This window comes from Kogia breviceps, chromosome 4 (genome assembly GCF_026419965.1).
Source record: "Kogia breviceps isolate mKogBre1 chromosome 4, mKogBre1 haplotype 1, whole genome shotgun sequence".
NCBI lineage: Eukaryota > Metazoa > Chordata > Mammalia > Artiodactyla > Physeteridae > Kogia > Kogia breviceps.
Genome location: NC_081313.1, coordinates 111,968,174 through 111,983,665, shown reverse-complemented (window position 1 = coordinate 111,983,665; position 15,492 = coordinate 111,968,174). Strand labels below are relative to the sequence as shown.

The window sequence follows — 15,492 nt, the reverse complement described above, 5'->3', positions numbered from 1 at the left end:
TTTCCCAAGTATTAACTTTTAAAGGGAAACATCAGCACTTATCCTTTCTAAAATTTGCTTAATAAATAGAACCTATAGATATAGCCATCCTACAGTCTTGCAGTAGAGAAGTCAGTCTTTCAATAGAAAAGAAGCTGTTAGCTTACTAAGCTAGTATGAATGTGCAAGAAACTCTTGGGGTTAGTGAAATAGCTCTTAACTACTAGAAAGACTACACAGGTGGTTCAACAGAATTTACTTGTATATTTTCCATTTTCTATACTATTTGAAGGCATAGGATAGCTTTGTTATTGGCTTTCTTCAATACTGTGTTTTGCTAATCCAGTAAACTAAAATACAGTACAACTTTTATACAACTTTGGAGATTAAAAAAAAAAAAAAAATCTCCACAAGAGAAAGTAACTCAGCAGGCCCTGGTGTTGAAACATTTTTCCAGAATAAAAAGATAGGCAACTGCATTAAAAGGCAGTTTTCAAATATTTAAATTACACCAAGATTCCTTCCAAATATCTGCCTTGTTCAAACCAATGCAACAAGTTGTTATTTATTGTTAATAGTGGGGCATGAGTTTTTGGTAAATGTTGACGGTTTACTTTTTTCATGATCAAAAATCTTTTAAAGTGCTATCAAGCAGCAAAATAACTTGCATCAGCTCTCTCTTCATGGTAGAGGTGCAAATTGTGAAATCCCAAAAGGTAGAGTTTAACAGTAAGTAATGCATGAAGAAACAGTAACAAGTGGCCTAAATACAGAGTTGGACAGAATCAAACCAATTATGTCTGTAATTGCTCAACTGAAACTAATATAGGTACATTCAAAATAAAGTGAGATTATAATTGGTGTTTAGAATCAAGTTTGAAGAATTTCTTGATAAAATATAAATCTCTTCTTTTGAAATTAGAAATGAAACTATCAATTGATGGAGAGCTAGAGACTTATTAACCCCTCCTACTCAGATAAGGAAATAAGTGACAAAGTCTCTTGCACTGAAGTTATGTATTTTAACAGCTTTACATGTAATATTCATATATAAAAAACTTTAAGTGCTTTTCTCCAATTTAAAAATCTAAAGAATTCAAAAATAAGGCATTCAATATTTGAAAAAAGTACAGATTTACAAAATGTGTATATTCTGTCATGAAAACTCCACACCAACATTATACACTTGGAAAAAAATACAAACAGGATATATTACAAATTTATGTAAGCAATAACTTAGTTCACACCATGCAATAAAAAGTACATTAATCAAGATACACAAGCTTTTGTAGGTTCTAAACCGAAGGACTTTTTTTTTTTCTGCAGAATCCTTAAAACCTGTGGCACTTAAAATTCGTTAGCCTTTCTACTGAGAGGTAAATTATACACAACAATGATGAAAAAGATTAACAGACCAGTTGTCTATTATGAATCATTCCAACTTTGTTCAACAATGGCCGAAACTCTTTTCTCATATTCTCGTTTGTTTTCCTGATAAAGCTGTGCTGCCTGGCTATTGGCTGGACTATTTGGATTTGGTTCATCCAGCAGAGACTAGAAGAAAGACAGAAGATAAAACATATTTGTAGAGTTATTCTTTATATTAACATGGGTCTGATATGGAGCACAGAAGTTGTATAAAACAAATTATTCTATAAAGACAGAAATTAGTACATCTTACATATTTTTAGATCTAAGTACTTTCAGAAATGGTTTGATAAATACAGTAAGAAGTTTCCTGCTGCTAGAAAACTTAAGCTTTCAAAAAAGATAGTTCTTAATTGCCTTAAGACCTCTAATCTCAAAGAAATTGGAAAAGGACAATATTCTTCAGCATACTGAGACATTAACCAGGAAATAAACAACTTGATTTGGTTAATACACAATATCTAGAAAATAGCTTAGCAACTAACATTTTCCAAAGTTAAACTCTATTACTGAGGTAAGTTTGCAAATTTCTGACAGTAAGTTGGGTAGTGTACCTTGTTTCCTTTAATCAACAAAACATATGCACCTAGCAGCAAGGGAATGAAATAGGAAAGCTGAAAACACTTTATAAGATGACCTGAATTAAAGCAGAAGTGTGACAGAAAAAACTTTAAAAAGGTCATAAACCAAAAACGTTACTTCTGCTCCTCTCAAATCCAAATAACTAAAACATCACTCACCCCCCACCCCTCCCCCAAACTGTCATTCAAGGTCAACTCTGAAATATTCTGCCAGAGTGCTTTGGCAAATAGTTATTTACTTTCGTTTAAAATAGAATTTCTTGGATGGGGCAACATACTCAATGCTTCTCTGCACTTGGCAGTTTCTTGAGGTGCCTATGTTTTTTTTCTAAGCAATCATCTTTATCTCTCCCCAAGAAGACTCTTCTTTGTGGGCACGAATAATACTTGACCCGTAAGGGAATTCCGGGGTGGTCCAGTGGTTAGGACGCTGCACTTTCACTGCAGGGGGCATGGGTTCAATCCCTGGTCAGGGAACTAAGATTCCGCAAGCCTTGTGGTGTGGCAACCCCCCCACCCCCCAAAAAAACCAAACCAAACAAAACAAACACCTGACCTGTGAGTACACTTTATACTTAAATTTGATCAGAATGATTGTGTATTCGATCCAATGTGGTCACGAATGAAAAAGAAGATCAGTTGTATAAAAATCATGAGGGTTTTGTCCAAGCTCTGCCACTGGTTACTTTAGTGTTGGGAAGGTTAGTTTGCTCACTTGGCCTTTAAAGTAATCCTAAAAGAGCCAATTATATCCTACAGAATCTTGAAAAGTTAAGATGCATCCTAACACATGCTTACCTGAATTGATGTTAAGATAGAAGATACATCGTATGTTGGACTCCATCTATTCTGAAGGATATCTAAACATATGCTACCATCAGCATACACTGCAAAGACAACACTAAAATTGGTTACATATTAATTTTGTCATTTCTAACAAAGAGAAATTTTTACCACAAACCAAATGCTTGGCTCAGTCAGAAATCTTGAACATTAGTCAATAACTAAAACTTTTTGTCTCACAGGAAAATCAGTCTCAAACTAAGGACTCTTTATGTGCCTTTTGATCAGGAGGCTGAGTGAGAGTTAAAATTTTTCATCACATACCATATAGCAAATCTGTTTAAATTCTACATTTCCAAATATTCCTAAATAAAGTTCTTGGGGGGGATAAAAAAGCTAATTTTTTGACATAGCAATTCCACTCTAAAAGTAATAATCATGGACATGCAAAGTTTTATTTACAGGATGTTCACTATAATACTCTTTATAGAAGTGACAAACTGGAAACTACCTTTGGTCCACAGTGAGGGGACTGGCTAAATAATGGTACGTTATTAACGGTACATACCAATACTGCCGCCAGAAATGATACACAGCTACCATATGTTAATTAATGTAGAATGACACCCCCAATATATTACATTAATAAGTTTCCAATTACTTATTTAGGATAATTCCATTTTTTATAAAGAATTATTTATAAATATTTTCATTTGAAGTATATGCAGTCACAAAAACATTTTTAAGACTAAATGCCAAAATGTAGATCTGTAAATAGTAGGATTATGAAAAGTATTATTTTCTTTACCTTTCCTTGTACTTTATGATTTGTTTTTCCAATAAGTATGCATTCCTTTCATAATAAAAATAAAAATTAAGTGATTACCGTTTTAAAAGTCTAACATTTGAGAGGCTTTTCCCCCCTCCTGAACTGATTATGTGAGAATACAATGAACATAAATTTTTATACAGAACTTGCCAGATTATTTATCTCTACAATAAATTTCCAGAAGCAGAATCGCTGTGTTGACAAAGGATAAATGCATTTAAATGTTATAGATACTGCCAAGTTGTGGAATGCTTCACTGAACAAGCCAGACCACTGCATCAAACAGGAATAAGTGAGGCCTTTTTGGGAAGAGGAGGCAAATTACACTTAAGTACTGCCATTCCTCAGGGCTCTATCCTCAGTCCTCTTCCTTCTTACCCTTTACACACCCTATGGGCAATTTTATTCATGACCTCAATTATTACTATCTATGTGCTAGGTACTTTCAACTGTTAGCGTTAGACCGGATTTAACTCTCAGCTTTAAAGCAGCATGTCAACCCCTTACTGTGCATCCCATAGGAACATCAAACTTAGCAAGTCCAAAGCAAAAATCATCACCTCTGTAAAACCCATAAAACTGTAAAATGATTTTAAAGTTTTGAACTAGTAACTATTTTTGAGAAGTAATCCAAAAGTAAACTAGAAACCGAACATCCATCAACTGATGAACAAAATGTAGTCTATCCATACAATGGATTATCATTCAGCAATAAAAGGAAATGAAATACAGGGTATGTGTTACAACACAGATGAAACTGAAAACTATGTCAGCTGAAAGAAATCAATCACAAAGGACCACATATATTATATGATTCCATTTATATGAAATGTCAGGAATAAGCAAACCTGTAGAGTGAAAATAAATCAGTGGTTGCCTATGACTGGGAGGCAGGGGGGATGGGGATGGGGAGTGACTGCTAACAGGCATGAGATTTTGGGGGGAGGGTGATAAAAATGTTCTAAAATTGATAATGGTGATGGTTGCACAACTCAGTGAAGATATTAAAAACCAGTGAATTGTACAACTTAAATGGGTGAGTAGCACAGTATGTGAATCTTTTAATAAAGATGTTTAAAAAAAGCAAACTAGGAAGTTAACTAAGGTATTGACAGTGGAAAAAAGGGAAACCATATTAATATGAAGGGATAAAAGAAAAATCAATTACACTGTTTCCTTATAAATTTGTTAAGGCTGAAAATCTTAAACCTATACACATATACTCCTTGCACATTCCACAGTCTTTTCTACCTTGATTTACAGTGCTCCCTTACTAGTTTGGGTTGATTCACTAACAAGTCTAAGGCTAGTAAAGCTAGCTACAGTAGAATAAATGATAATAAGTGACTTGAAAATTTCCTCAGAACAGAAACAGAAAATAAAATTAAAGCTGCCTTGCCTCTGGGTGGGGTAAGACCTTGAAAGAAAAAGCAACTTCACAGCAATAAAGCACAAAGGCTAAATCTATGATCTAATCTATTATTGGGAAATCACCTTGATTCCAGACACACAAACACACCTCTCCTATGAGTAGGGAGATCCCTATCTGCCTGCAGTTATCTCATGTAGTCTGTAGTTCTAGACTAGACGCACATCAAGAGGACCTCTGAAAATGTTCCTCCTGAAAGTAAGTTAACTGATGGGGAAAATCACATTTAAATGTGCAAAGGATATAAAAGGGAAAGAGAACTTAAATATTCTGGAAAATAAGTCTTTCATACAGTAATTTATAATCCAGGAATACAAATTTATTAGAAGTAAAAACATACAAACCTTTGACCTAGTAATCCTACTTCTAAAAACTTACTCATTGGTATTTGAGAAGATTTATTTTCAAGAAAAATGTGCTGTTTAAAACTGTAAACAATTAAAAATCACCAACTGGACAATAATTAAATAAATAATGATAAACTCGTATAACAGAACATTTTGCAGCCATTAAGAATGATACAGGGCATTCCCTGGTGGTCCAGTGGTTAGGACTTGTGCTCTCCCTGCCGGGGGCCTGGGTTCGATCCCTCCTCAGGGAACTAAGATCCCACAAGCCGTGTGGTGCGGCCAAAGGAGGAGAAAAAAAAAGATACAAAAGAATATTTAATAAGTGAAAATGTTCATGTTATATATAAATTACTTAACTTTACATACAACATGATCTTAATTTTGTACGTTTACCTGCAAGCTAAATTTTAAGCTATAAATTCTTTTTAGTGTCATTCACATTTTGATAAATAAATAGATATTACTTTAAAATCAGAAGTTATTAAAACAAAACTTTACCTCAAATCTGGAATCTTGATAAGATTCCAGACTACAAAAGTATGGTTAATATTGACACAGAAGCAACATCTAGAAGTGGGCCCTAATAACGAGAAGTATGGGCAAGACCTAAAAGGATGAAACAACTTTTTTCCTCCTATCATTTGCAAAGGCTAATAAATTGCTACTTACCGTTTGGATGAAACATTTTGGATAAAAACCTAACAGTTGGCGGTTTATTTGGATATTCTTCAGAAAATTCTATTACTAGTTTAAAAGTACCTAGATAGAAAACAAACCAAAATAATTACAGTAAAGACAAGCATAACTTTTCTCTCTCTTCATCAATGAACTCCCAAGCCCCTGCTGGCTTTTGCACGACCACACAAAAATTAATGGCAATTTTGGTTTAGCACATAAAACATACTAAATATACTATTTATGTACTGATAACATACAGCATTGGCAAGCACTTGGGGGGTACAGCACTTACATGTGCTACTGGTAGGAACATTAACTGTCATATTGTTGGAAAGCAGTTTTGCCCTAGCTACCAAAATTTTAAATGCACATTTGAGGAACTACAAATAATTTATTGTAACTTAGAAGGGGGTGCCAAATGATTTTGAGATGGGCTCACCACCACATGACAAAGGACTCAGATTGGAGGCATGGCCACTAATGTGAAAAGTCTGCTCTGTCCCTATCACTTAAGTATGCCAAGAATCAGTTAAGCATTAGTGTAACTGCCTACTGTTGGTTATAGACCAATACAGTACATTTTGGTCAGTCTAAATCATTATCTTATGGTCAAAAGAGACAGGCATTTTAAAAAATTATGCATTTATAATAAAGTCAATCTGGTCAGAGTGTACAAAGAAGAGCTCTTGGGCTTCCCTGGTGGCGCAGTGGTTGAGAGTCTGCCTGCTAATGCAGGGGACACGGGTTCGAGCCCTGGTCTGGGAGGATCCCACATGCCATGGAGCAACTGGGCCCGTGAGCCACAACTGCTGAGCCTGCGCATCTGGAGCCTGTGCTCCGCAACAAGAGAGGCCACGATAGTGAGAGGCCCGTGCACCGCTATGAAGAGTGGCCCCCACTTGCCACAACTAGAGAAAGCCCTCGCACAGAAACGAAGACCCAACACAGCAGAAATAAATTAATGAATAGAAAAAAAATCCCAGACACAGAATACTATGCTTGTAAGTAAACCAACATGCCAAATAAATATTAAAAAAAAAAAGAGCTCTTAACTCAAATTCCAAATATATTTAGCAGAAACAACCACTGTTAATAGTTTTGTGTTTGTCTTTCTAGCCTCCTTTTGCATTTATTCACTATCCAGAGTGCTTTTATTTTGAGGAAATCTACCTGAAGGTTGGATAGGTGCTCCAACCACAACACCTTGGGCATAGTAAGGTGAGGCTTATTCCTAATGAAGTCAATAAAAGTTTAAAACCATTCCAGATGTCTCCACAAGCTTCCTTATTTCATCAATGCAGTTTAAAAAAACAAAATAAAAACCCTTTCTCACCCTAAATTCTCAACTCATGACTCCAGTATCAGAGGCATGTGTTCAGTAAAATATGTAATATTTTATTTTCATTAGTCATATATTCAGTATGTAACCTCTACTTCTTTACATTTTTTGTTTGGAAATTTGGGATTAGGGAGGCCAAAGATACAAACGAAATCAAAGATGATATTTAATTCACATTTTGATATATTAATAGAGATTCTATGAAATGTACAGTTCATTAGCAAAGATAGCCTTATACCTAACTATACAGTTTTACAGTTTTAATTTTAATTATAAAAATGTACAACATAAACACTTCAGACAAACACAAGTATGAAACAGCTTTTTTTAACCTTTTAAAATTCACATTATGGGGTCTCAGGACCCCTTTATACTCTTACTCCCAACCATGCCAAGCTTCTAAAACGCAGTCACTGAATGTGAAGTTGGGAAGAGATACATGCAACAGCATTACCATTTTATGGTATTTCCACCAAAAATTGAAAATAATTTAAAAATATGGGCTCTTTAATAGCCAACTTGCAAAAATTCCCCCCAATTTTTAAACAATTGATTCTCACAATTGGTATAAGCTGCCTCCAGCACATCACAGGCTATAACTATCTATATTTATTGTATTATAAACTATAACTCAAGGAAAACTTAACATATTTATTAACAACTGTAAACTCATTACACATTAACCTAAGTAATATTTAAGGAAAATAACTATATTTCCCCCAACCAAGTTAGTGAGAAGCGTAGCACTGTTTTACATATTTGCAAATCTCTTAAATGATTAGCTTAATAGAAGACAGCTGCATTCTCTTAGCTGCTTCTGAGTTCAATCTGTTGCAACGTGCTGTTCTGGTTGAGGTACATGAAGAAAATCAGTCCTCACACACATATGTAAATGAAAAGGAAAGACTATTTTCATAGCCTTTTCAGATAATTATAGATATTCTTTGATATTACACCAAAGAAATGGTACGTTTTTAAAGGTTAGCTGCAGTGTAGAATCTGAAACCACATAAACTTTCTGCATCACTTACATTAACAACTGTTGCATATTGCATATATCTTTTATCCATCCATAATTTTCTAATACATTGGCCATTTGGAAAATATTGGTTCACTGAGTTATCCAAATCTTCTAAATGTTGCCATATTTCATTATATATATACTCCATCAAAAAAAAAAATCACAACAGGTAATACCACCTACTGGTCTCGTGAGAGAAGTCTTAAAAGTATTGGGAAGCCGTCATTTTATCAGCAGCTACAAATACTGTCAGTCACTTTGCTTGACCTAACAGCTCATTTTGGTAACTTTTAAGAATATGTCAACCAAATACATAATTGAATCTAAATAACCGGAGTCTGTCAGTCATTCCTTCAAGTAAAAAATGTTCCATGAAAAAAGCAGTAATTGAAGTTGCAGCTTAAACGACTGCAGAACTCCTTTCCCTCTAGACAACCATCATAGTTTGGAATGCAAGAGAAGTGTTTCATGCATACTTCCAACTTCATCACGCAGAATATTAAAAAGATGCATACTCAAAGGTCAGAATTTAGTAATATTAATAAATGCCCACTTTTTCATCAAGACATTTTAAACTGAAACTGGCATCTTTTAAAATGCAAAAAATACAATGACTCCCAGCAGTTAGGTGCCACTGTCTTGATATATGCCAAGGTGCTAAACTGCTTAGGGCCAGTTTTAACCACTAACGCTTTTGTACCATCAGAGCTAATGTTAATACAATGAAAAAGGCAAATGTCTCACTACTGGTATGAAGACAGTTTTGATCCCATGGAACCCCTGAAAGGGTCACAGAGAACTTAAGGGGTTATGGACCACCCTTAAGAATCCTCTGGTGTAAAGTAAAAAGCTGAACTCCTTGAGAACCCCCTTCAACTCCTTACCCCCCATCTACAGGTAACCACTGGTAAGAGTATGGTATATAACCCCCTTTAACCACACACACTTGCATGTATGTATTCAGTAAAAATGTGGTATTACAACATACATCCTGCAACTTTTTTGTCTCCTCAGATATACGTCCAGATCTACCTTATTCTTTAATAGGTACATAATATTCTAGAGTCTGGATATATCATAATTTGCTTAACCATTTCTCCTATTGAACATTCAGGTTATCTCCTTAAAAATACTTCTGCAATCATTATTTGTACAAATATCCTTGATGGGTTAATTCTGAAGCCATTGTGATAACTAAGACAAACCTGTTTAACAATTTTAAAAAATCCATGCTATAATTAGGGAAACTAAGTATATGGTTAAAATCAATTTGAGAAGTTCAACTATAAATACATATTAGAAGGAGTTTTCCATTTTCCTGGCTCTTGGTGAAAATACTGAATTTAAGATGCAAAAGATCCTGCAGAATGGTAACTATTTACGGATGTCAAATGCCAGCTGTTACATGAAGCTACTGGCTGCTGTGTATGATTAAGAACAATTTCAGCTCAGCACCTGATCAATACACCTAAAGTTAAAAAAGTATGATTACCTTTCTGATGTATACCTCAGGGACACTTTTAGCATGCTACAAGGCCATTTAAACTATTCTCAGCACAGACCCCACCATCTAATCTAGGCTTAGAGTTCTACAGCCAATATCAAAGTAATAGAGGGAACTAGTAATGAAGGTGATTAAGCTGATGTGAGAAGAAAGTCCTTGGTAAACTATAAATTCTCAGTAGCATTCAGTTACAATTTGACCTATTAACAATAGAAAGTAGTTAACTAGATAGGTTGGTGTTACAATTCCCTACTTAAAATAAGCCTCTTAATAGAAAACATTGAGAATGACTTACCATCTTCAAAGGGTGTCCCTTCTGGGCTGAAAACAAGAAGATTTCTGATTAAAGGAAGTTTTTCATTCTGTTTTTTCCTGATTTTCACAAGTGGAAAGAATAAACTCAGAGAAAGAGGAGCTCTTTCTGGTAATTTGTGGAGTATTTAAGTTATTGTTAATTTAGTATCACCTCAGCCCTGGATTTTTATTGATGTAGACATAAAGGGTAACTTTAATTTTCAAAGTTTTCCTTTTAGGGTGGTTTTGCGAAAAACAAAACAAAAAAAAGTCATAAATTTAGCACAAAAATAATTCAGTTCATAAATACCAACCCTTTTGTAAGTATCTGTATTCTTAAGAGGAAAAGTCTTACTTTCAATGTATATCAGTAAGATGGAAATCAATACCCTTTAGTTTAAGATAACTATGACACCATGGACTTCCCTGGTGACGCAGTGGTTAAGAATCTGCCTGCCAATGCAGTGAACAAGGGTTCAAGACCTGGTCCAGGAAGATCCCAACATGTCGCGGAGCAACTAAGCCCATGCGCCACAACTACTGAAGCCTGTGCACCTAGAGCAGGTGCTCTGCAACAAGAGAAGCCTCCACAATGAGAAGGCTGCGCACTGCAACGACGTGTAGCCCCCACTCGCTGCAAGGAGAGAAAGCCCATGCGCAGCAATGCAACCAAAAATAAATAAATAAATTTATAATAAAAAATATATAATTATGACACCAAAGTGTCCTGCTTTTCAAAAGAGCAATAGCTCTTGCTCAAATCGACTAGATTTATCTGATGTCACCAAAAAAGCCAGTTTCTTTTGCCCAAATCTTTTCCTTGCTACCACATTGCAATTTCATCTCTCCTAAGCAGCAACATGAAGTTTAATTACCACTTGCAAGGCACATTCGGGATCTCAAAGAAGCATGCTAACAGCCTGAATTAGGAGGGTGAACTACACTCATTTTTCCACTAGTCTTTAACGTAGACTCTCATAACTGATTCAATAGCAATTCAGAATTCTGTTTACAAAAGTATTCCTGGGGCTTCCCTGGTGGTGCAGTGGTTGAGAGTCCGCCTGCTGATGCAGGGAACACGGGTTCGTGCCCCGGTCCGGGAAGATCCCGCATGCCTCAGAGCGGCTGGGCCCATGAGCCAGGCCGCTGAGCCTGTGCTCCGCAACGGGAGAGACCACAACAGTGAGAGGCCCGCGTACTGCAAAAAAAAAAAAAAAAAAAAAAAAAAAAAAAAAAAGTATTCCTTTAAAGTTTCAGTGCAAAACCCTAGTTTAAAAAGAGTGAAAGAAAGTAAAATCCAGTTCTAGAAAACTAAATAAAAACCATAAGGAAATTTTACATTAAAAAGCATATATAAAACATGTACTACCTGTAAAAGCTAAGAATGCATCTCAAAAGGCTCCATTCAGTTATTTCACACTGAGGTGTGAAACACTTTTCATTTAAATCCTTACCATGGTGGAAGTTCTATTATTTTTGGTTCCTAGCCTTTTTACAGTTCTAGTAGAATGCAAGCGTAAGAATTTGCTTGGCACATTTTCCACAGAATAACTTATTTTTCTCCTTTAGTCTCAAATGATATTTTTATCAAATAAAGCCCAAAGTGATCATAAAATCATAAATTTTATGTAACTGCCGAAACTCTTCTCATAATTTTTTTTTACCTTGCAGTTTTTGTAAGATCCCTGATCCCTCAGCTCCCTTTCCTAGTTGTTAACATTCACTCTTCTTAAAAGAATCACCACACCTACCATTTGTCATTTCTTTCAACTCACCCAAATATAACTGCATTCCACTGCATGATGTTGTTTTCAGATGGTGCGCCACTGACACCCACAGGTGGGTCCTCTTGCAATCTAGAAATCCAGAGTAGAAATTTTAAAAGTTGAACATTAAGGCCATTAAGAACGCCAAACAGAACACCTATGGACTGTACACCATCTACTTTGAGAAACAAAGTAAATCAATTTCCTTGTTCTTGTGCTGAGCTGGAATAAACCATGACTTTAAAGCACTTAGGAGGCATCCCTCTTCAAATATCACCGAAGTTAAGATATCTGTTCAAGAACTGCCTTCAACACTAACAACAAAGTAAAAACCTCAAGTGAAAAAACGATTTTACTGTTGTAAATATGCAAACACTTCGTGAGTCCTAACCACAGCTACTTGTGCAACATGGCCACCAAATATTCCTCCCCCCAAAACCAAAACCAAAAAAACCCCACCTCAGTGTAAACACTAAATGACTGAAAACACACGTATATCCAATTTAATTAGGAAACTAGTTTTAGGCAGTAGTTACTTTATCCCATTTGCTTCAATTAGCAATAGGTTTTAAAGTAATCAAAGCTTTGGTTAGGTTTTCCCCTCAGTCCCTATTTTAAAAGCTCTGCACCAACACTAAATCTACCTCTCAGATCATGCGACTCAATACAAAGTTACCTTCCAACATTTATCATAATCAAATTCTTGCAACCGAAGACCCATGGAAAACTAGCAAAGATGCCAAGTATACAAGCAGATAATTGCAGTGAGAAACCAGGGTAACAATGGCCATGAACTGGGAAGTTTTAATACTTGAATTTCACTCATGGGAGCTAATCTGAAATCTACTGGTTTCAAGCTGTAGAAAGCGAGTTCTGCACCCAAAATGAGCATCTCCTTTTAAAGACTATCATCTCAGTAAAAAAATAAGTGCTACATTATATATATATAGATAGATAGATAGATAGATAGACTGCCATGTGGTATGATACTTGATATTAGTCACCCCCCAGAATGGCTCTTTTTAGTCAACCTCAAGCAGAATAGGCCACAAAGAAGAGAAGCGTTAGAGGATATGCTGCTTGAAGCCCGCCCACCAAAAATAAAGACTAAGTTACGAATACACTCAATGATAAAGTGGCTAAAGTCCCAAACAATGGCTTCCAAGTGCCTCATTTAAGGGTTTATAATGAAGTTAAGAGATTACTTCCTGAGTGGCCATTCTGTTTTTACACTAGGTATTCTGCCTCAATCAGGGCGGGTCTCCCTAGAAAAACACTTAAAAATGCGCAGAGGTGCGTAATGCTAAGTTTTCTCGGTCATTTTTCTCCCCGTACCTCCAATTCAATCAACGGGAAACAACTGAAAAAAAGTCAGTTCCTCCTCACTAACCCCAACACCTCCTAACAAAACCCTACTTTACAAAAGGAGGCCCAGGGAGTATCAGGTTAGCGCCAGTCTCCAAGCCGGCATTTCCCCAGGCTTTGGAGGCTATAGATAGGGCTTTATATACCAGGCCACAGAGCTGAGTTCCAGAAAGCACTGGCAGCTGGGGTGGCCAGCCCGAGTCCCAGCCCTCCAAGCCAGTTCTCAAGGTCCTTTCAGAAGGGCGGGGGGAGAGTCGGGTTTCGGAGGATGGGTTAACCAACGGCCCTAGAGCATCAGACCCCACCCTCACTGCAGAAAGAATGGGGAGGGGGGGAGGGAGGGTTTGGCCCCAACTCTGGCCCTCGAAGGAGACCGCAAGGCCATCGAACAAAGCTAACTGGTGCAGCTAGCGGGGGGGGAATGGCTTCTGCAAGGGCTTGCTTTTAGGGCAGAGAGAGGGGGTACCACACGGTGCAGGGGCGGGGGATGAGGTTTGAACGTCAGAGCGAGACATCGGGCAATGGGGACAAATGGGCAGCAGGGAATCCTAGGACAGACCATGGCCATCTTTTTACTTTTTGAGGGGGAGGGGGTGGCGAGGGGGTATCGAAATTTCTTACGTCGAACGAATGAACAGGCAAGGACAAGAAAGTGCTAACGGGGGCTAGGACTGGGCTTCCGTCCGTCCCGCTGGGCCCACAGCGGCCCTCTCAGGGTCATGAGAGGAAGGTGTCCCGGATCCCCGCCCTGCAGCCCCGTAGCTCTGGGGAGGAGCCGTCATCCAAGCGAAGATGAAGGCCCTTACCGCTTGAAATCCCGCATAAGTCTCCTCCGGGCCGGGGTCGACATACTCCCCAGCTGCCCCGCGGTCAGTCAGAAAAAAAAGAGTCCCGCGCAGCCCCCCCACCCCCCGGCGCGGCGGCCGAATCACTGTGGGTCACTGCCTCCGCCGAGGTTGCACAAACAACCCTGCAATGACGTCTCCCTCCGCCGCCTCCAGATCCCTCCGCCCTTCGCCAGTACCATGGAGTGAGGGGTGCGGAGAAGGGGACGTGACGTAGAAGAGCTCGTTATGGGAGCCCTTTAGCAGGGGCCCTATCCATTTTGGATTCCTCAACTAATCGACCAATTATTGTTCTCTGTGCTTCGGCTGGGGATTGTGATTAAGAAACACTGAAACCGAAACACCAACCCATTTCCCCCTCTTTTACTAGTTTAGGCTCAACCGGGTGGGGAAGAGAGGGACGCATCCGGGTCTAGAGATATCAGGGAAAGGAGGTGGGATGACGTAAGATCACGTGACTGCCGGCGGCGTTGTCAACAATCCACGCCTGAGGGGGAGGGGACGAAGTATCTAGAACCACGTGCCCCTATGACGCGATTGGAAGGGATCACGTGAGAGCGTCGCCTGGATCCCAGTTTCTGTCAGGTCTTTGAACCGGGTAGTTAAATTTACGGGGCTGAGGGCGGGTATACACCTTTATTAGTTTTCCGTCCAGTTTGTCCAGTGAACGCCAATTGATGAGGTGGTGTCGGAAGCAATAGTTTGTTTTGCTTCTTAAATCTTTAAAATAGAGCCAAAAATAATTTGGATTTAAAATGCCCCCTAGTTGGCTCAATGGCTTATCAAATCTGGTATGTGGGGAACAGTGAAGGGACCTCCGTTTTCCCCAGCTCAATGCTGAGGTCCATACTAAGTAAAATCCCCTGAAATGCTTCATTAGGGCCACCAAAAATCCTGCATGTGCATTGCAGTGGGTTTCCAGGGTTGGAAATTCTGGGCAGAGATAAAAGAACGGTGTATAGATTATCTAATATTTGTTTACAATTCCCATAGAATTACGGAGTTGTTTTTCCTTTTTGGGTCTGCTCTTATTTGAGGTTTTGTGTGAGTCCGTGGATTTGTCTACAATAGGGTACCGTTGTATTTGTCAGGAAATGTGGGGGTGATCTCAAGAGAGTGTATCAATAGGTGGTTGGTTGTCAGAGAAACCCAATATTATGATTCAGATCTGGGGCAGAGAGCATGCAAACGTGGGTGGGGGTTATGTATCTAGCCTGAGTAACTTATTTCAGGTTTTCTACACTAGCAAGTAAATGACCTGAAATGTCCCCCTCTAGGGGGCTCGGGGATGTTGACCATTG

General features: G+C 38.0%; 1 protein-coding gene across 1 annotated transcript; it reads right to left on the bottom strand.

The window, feature by feature from the left end:
* Nucleotides 1-981: 981 nt before the first annotated feature.
* Nucleotides 982-14,350, bottom strand: UBE2B (ubiquitin conjugating enzyme E2 B). The gene is made up of 6 exons (XM_059059972.2): nucleotides 14,153-14,350; nucleotides 11,991-12,071; nucleotides 10,217-10,242; nucleotides 6,049-6,138; nucleotides 2,787-2,875; nucleotides 982-1,533 (listed from the first exon to the last, which is right to left on the bottom strand). Exons 1-6 carry the CDS (start codon nucleotides 14,194-14,196, stop codon nucleotides 1,405-1,407), a joined length of 459 nt encoding a protein of 152 aa, XP_058915955.1. The 5' UTR covers nucleotides 14,197-14,350; the 3' UTR covers nucleotides 982-1,404.
* Between the last annotated feature and the right edge of the window lie 1,142 nt (nucleotides 14,351-15,492).

Excerpts from the sequence above, each read along its gene's own strand:
- UBE2B (XM_059059972.2), bottom strand. The coding sequence starts at position 14,196 with ATGTCGACCCCGGCCCGGAGGAGACTTATGCGGGATTTCAAGCG. Across the intron at positions 12,072-14,152 it reads CTTATGCGGGATTTCAAGCG|ATTGCAAGAGGACCCACCTG; the intron begins GTAAGGGCCTTC and ends CTGGATTTCTAG. Across the intron at positions 2,876-6,048 it reads CAAAATGTTTCATCCAAACG|TGTATGCTGATGGTAGCATA; the intron begins GTAAGTAGCAAT and ends TTGTCTTTGCAG.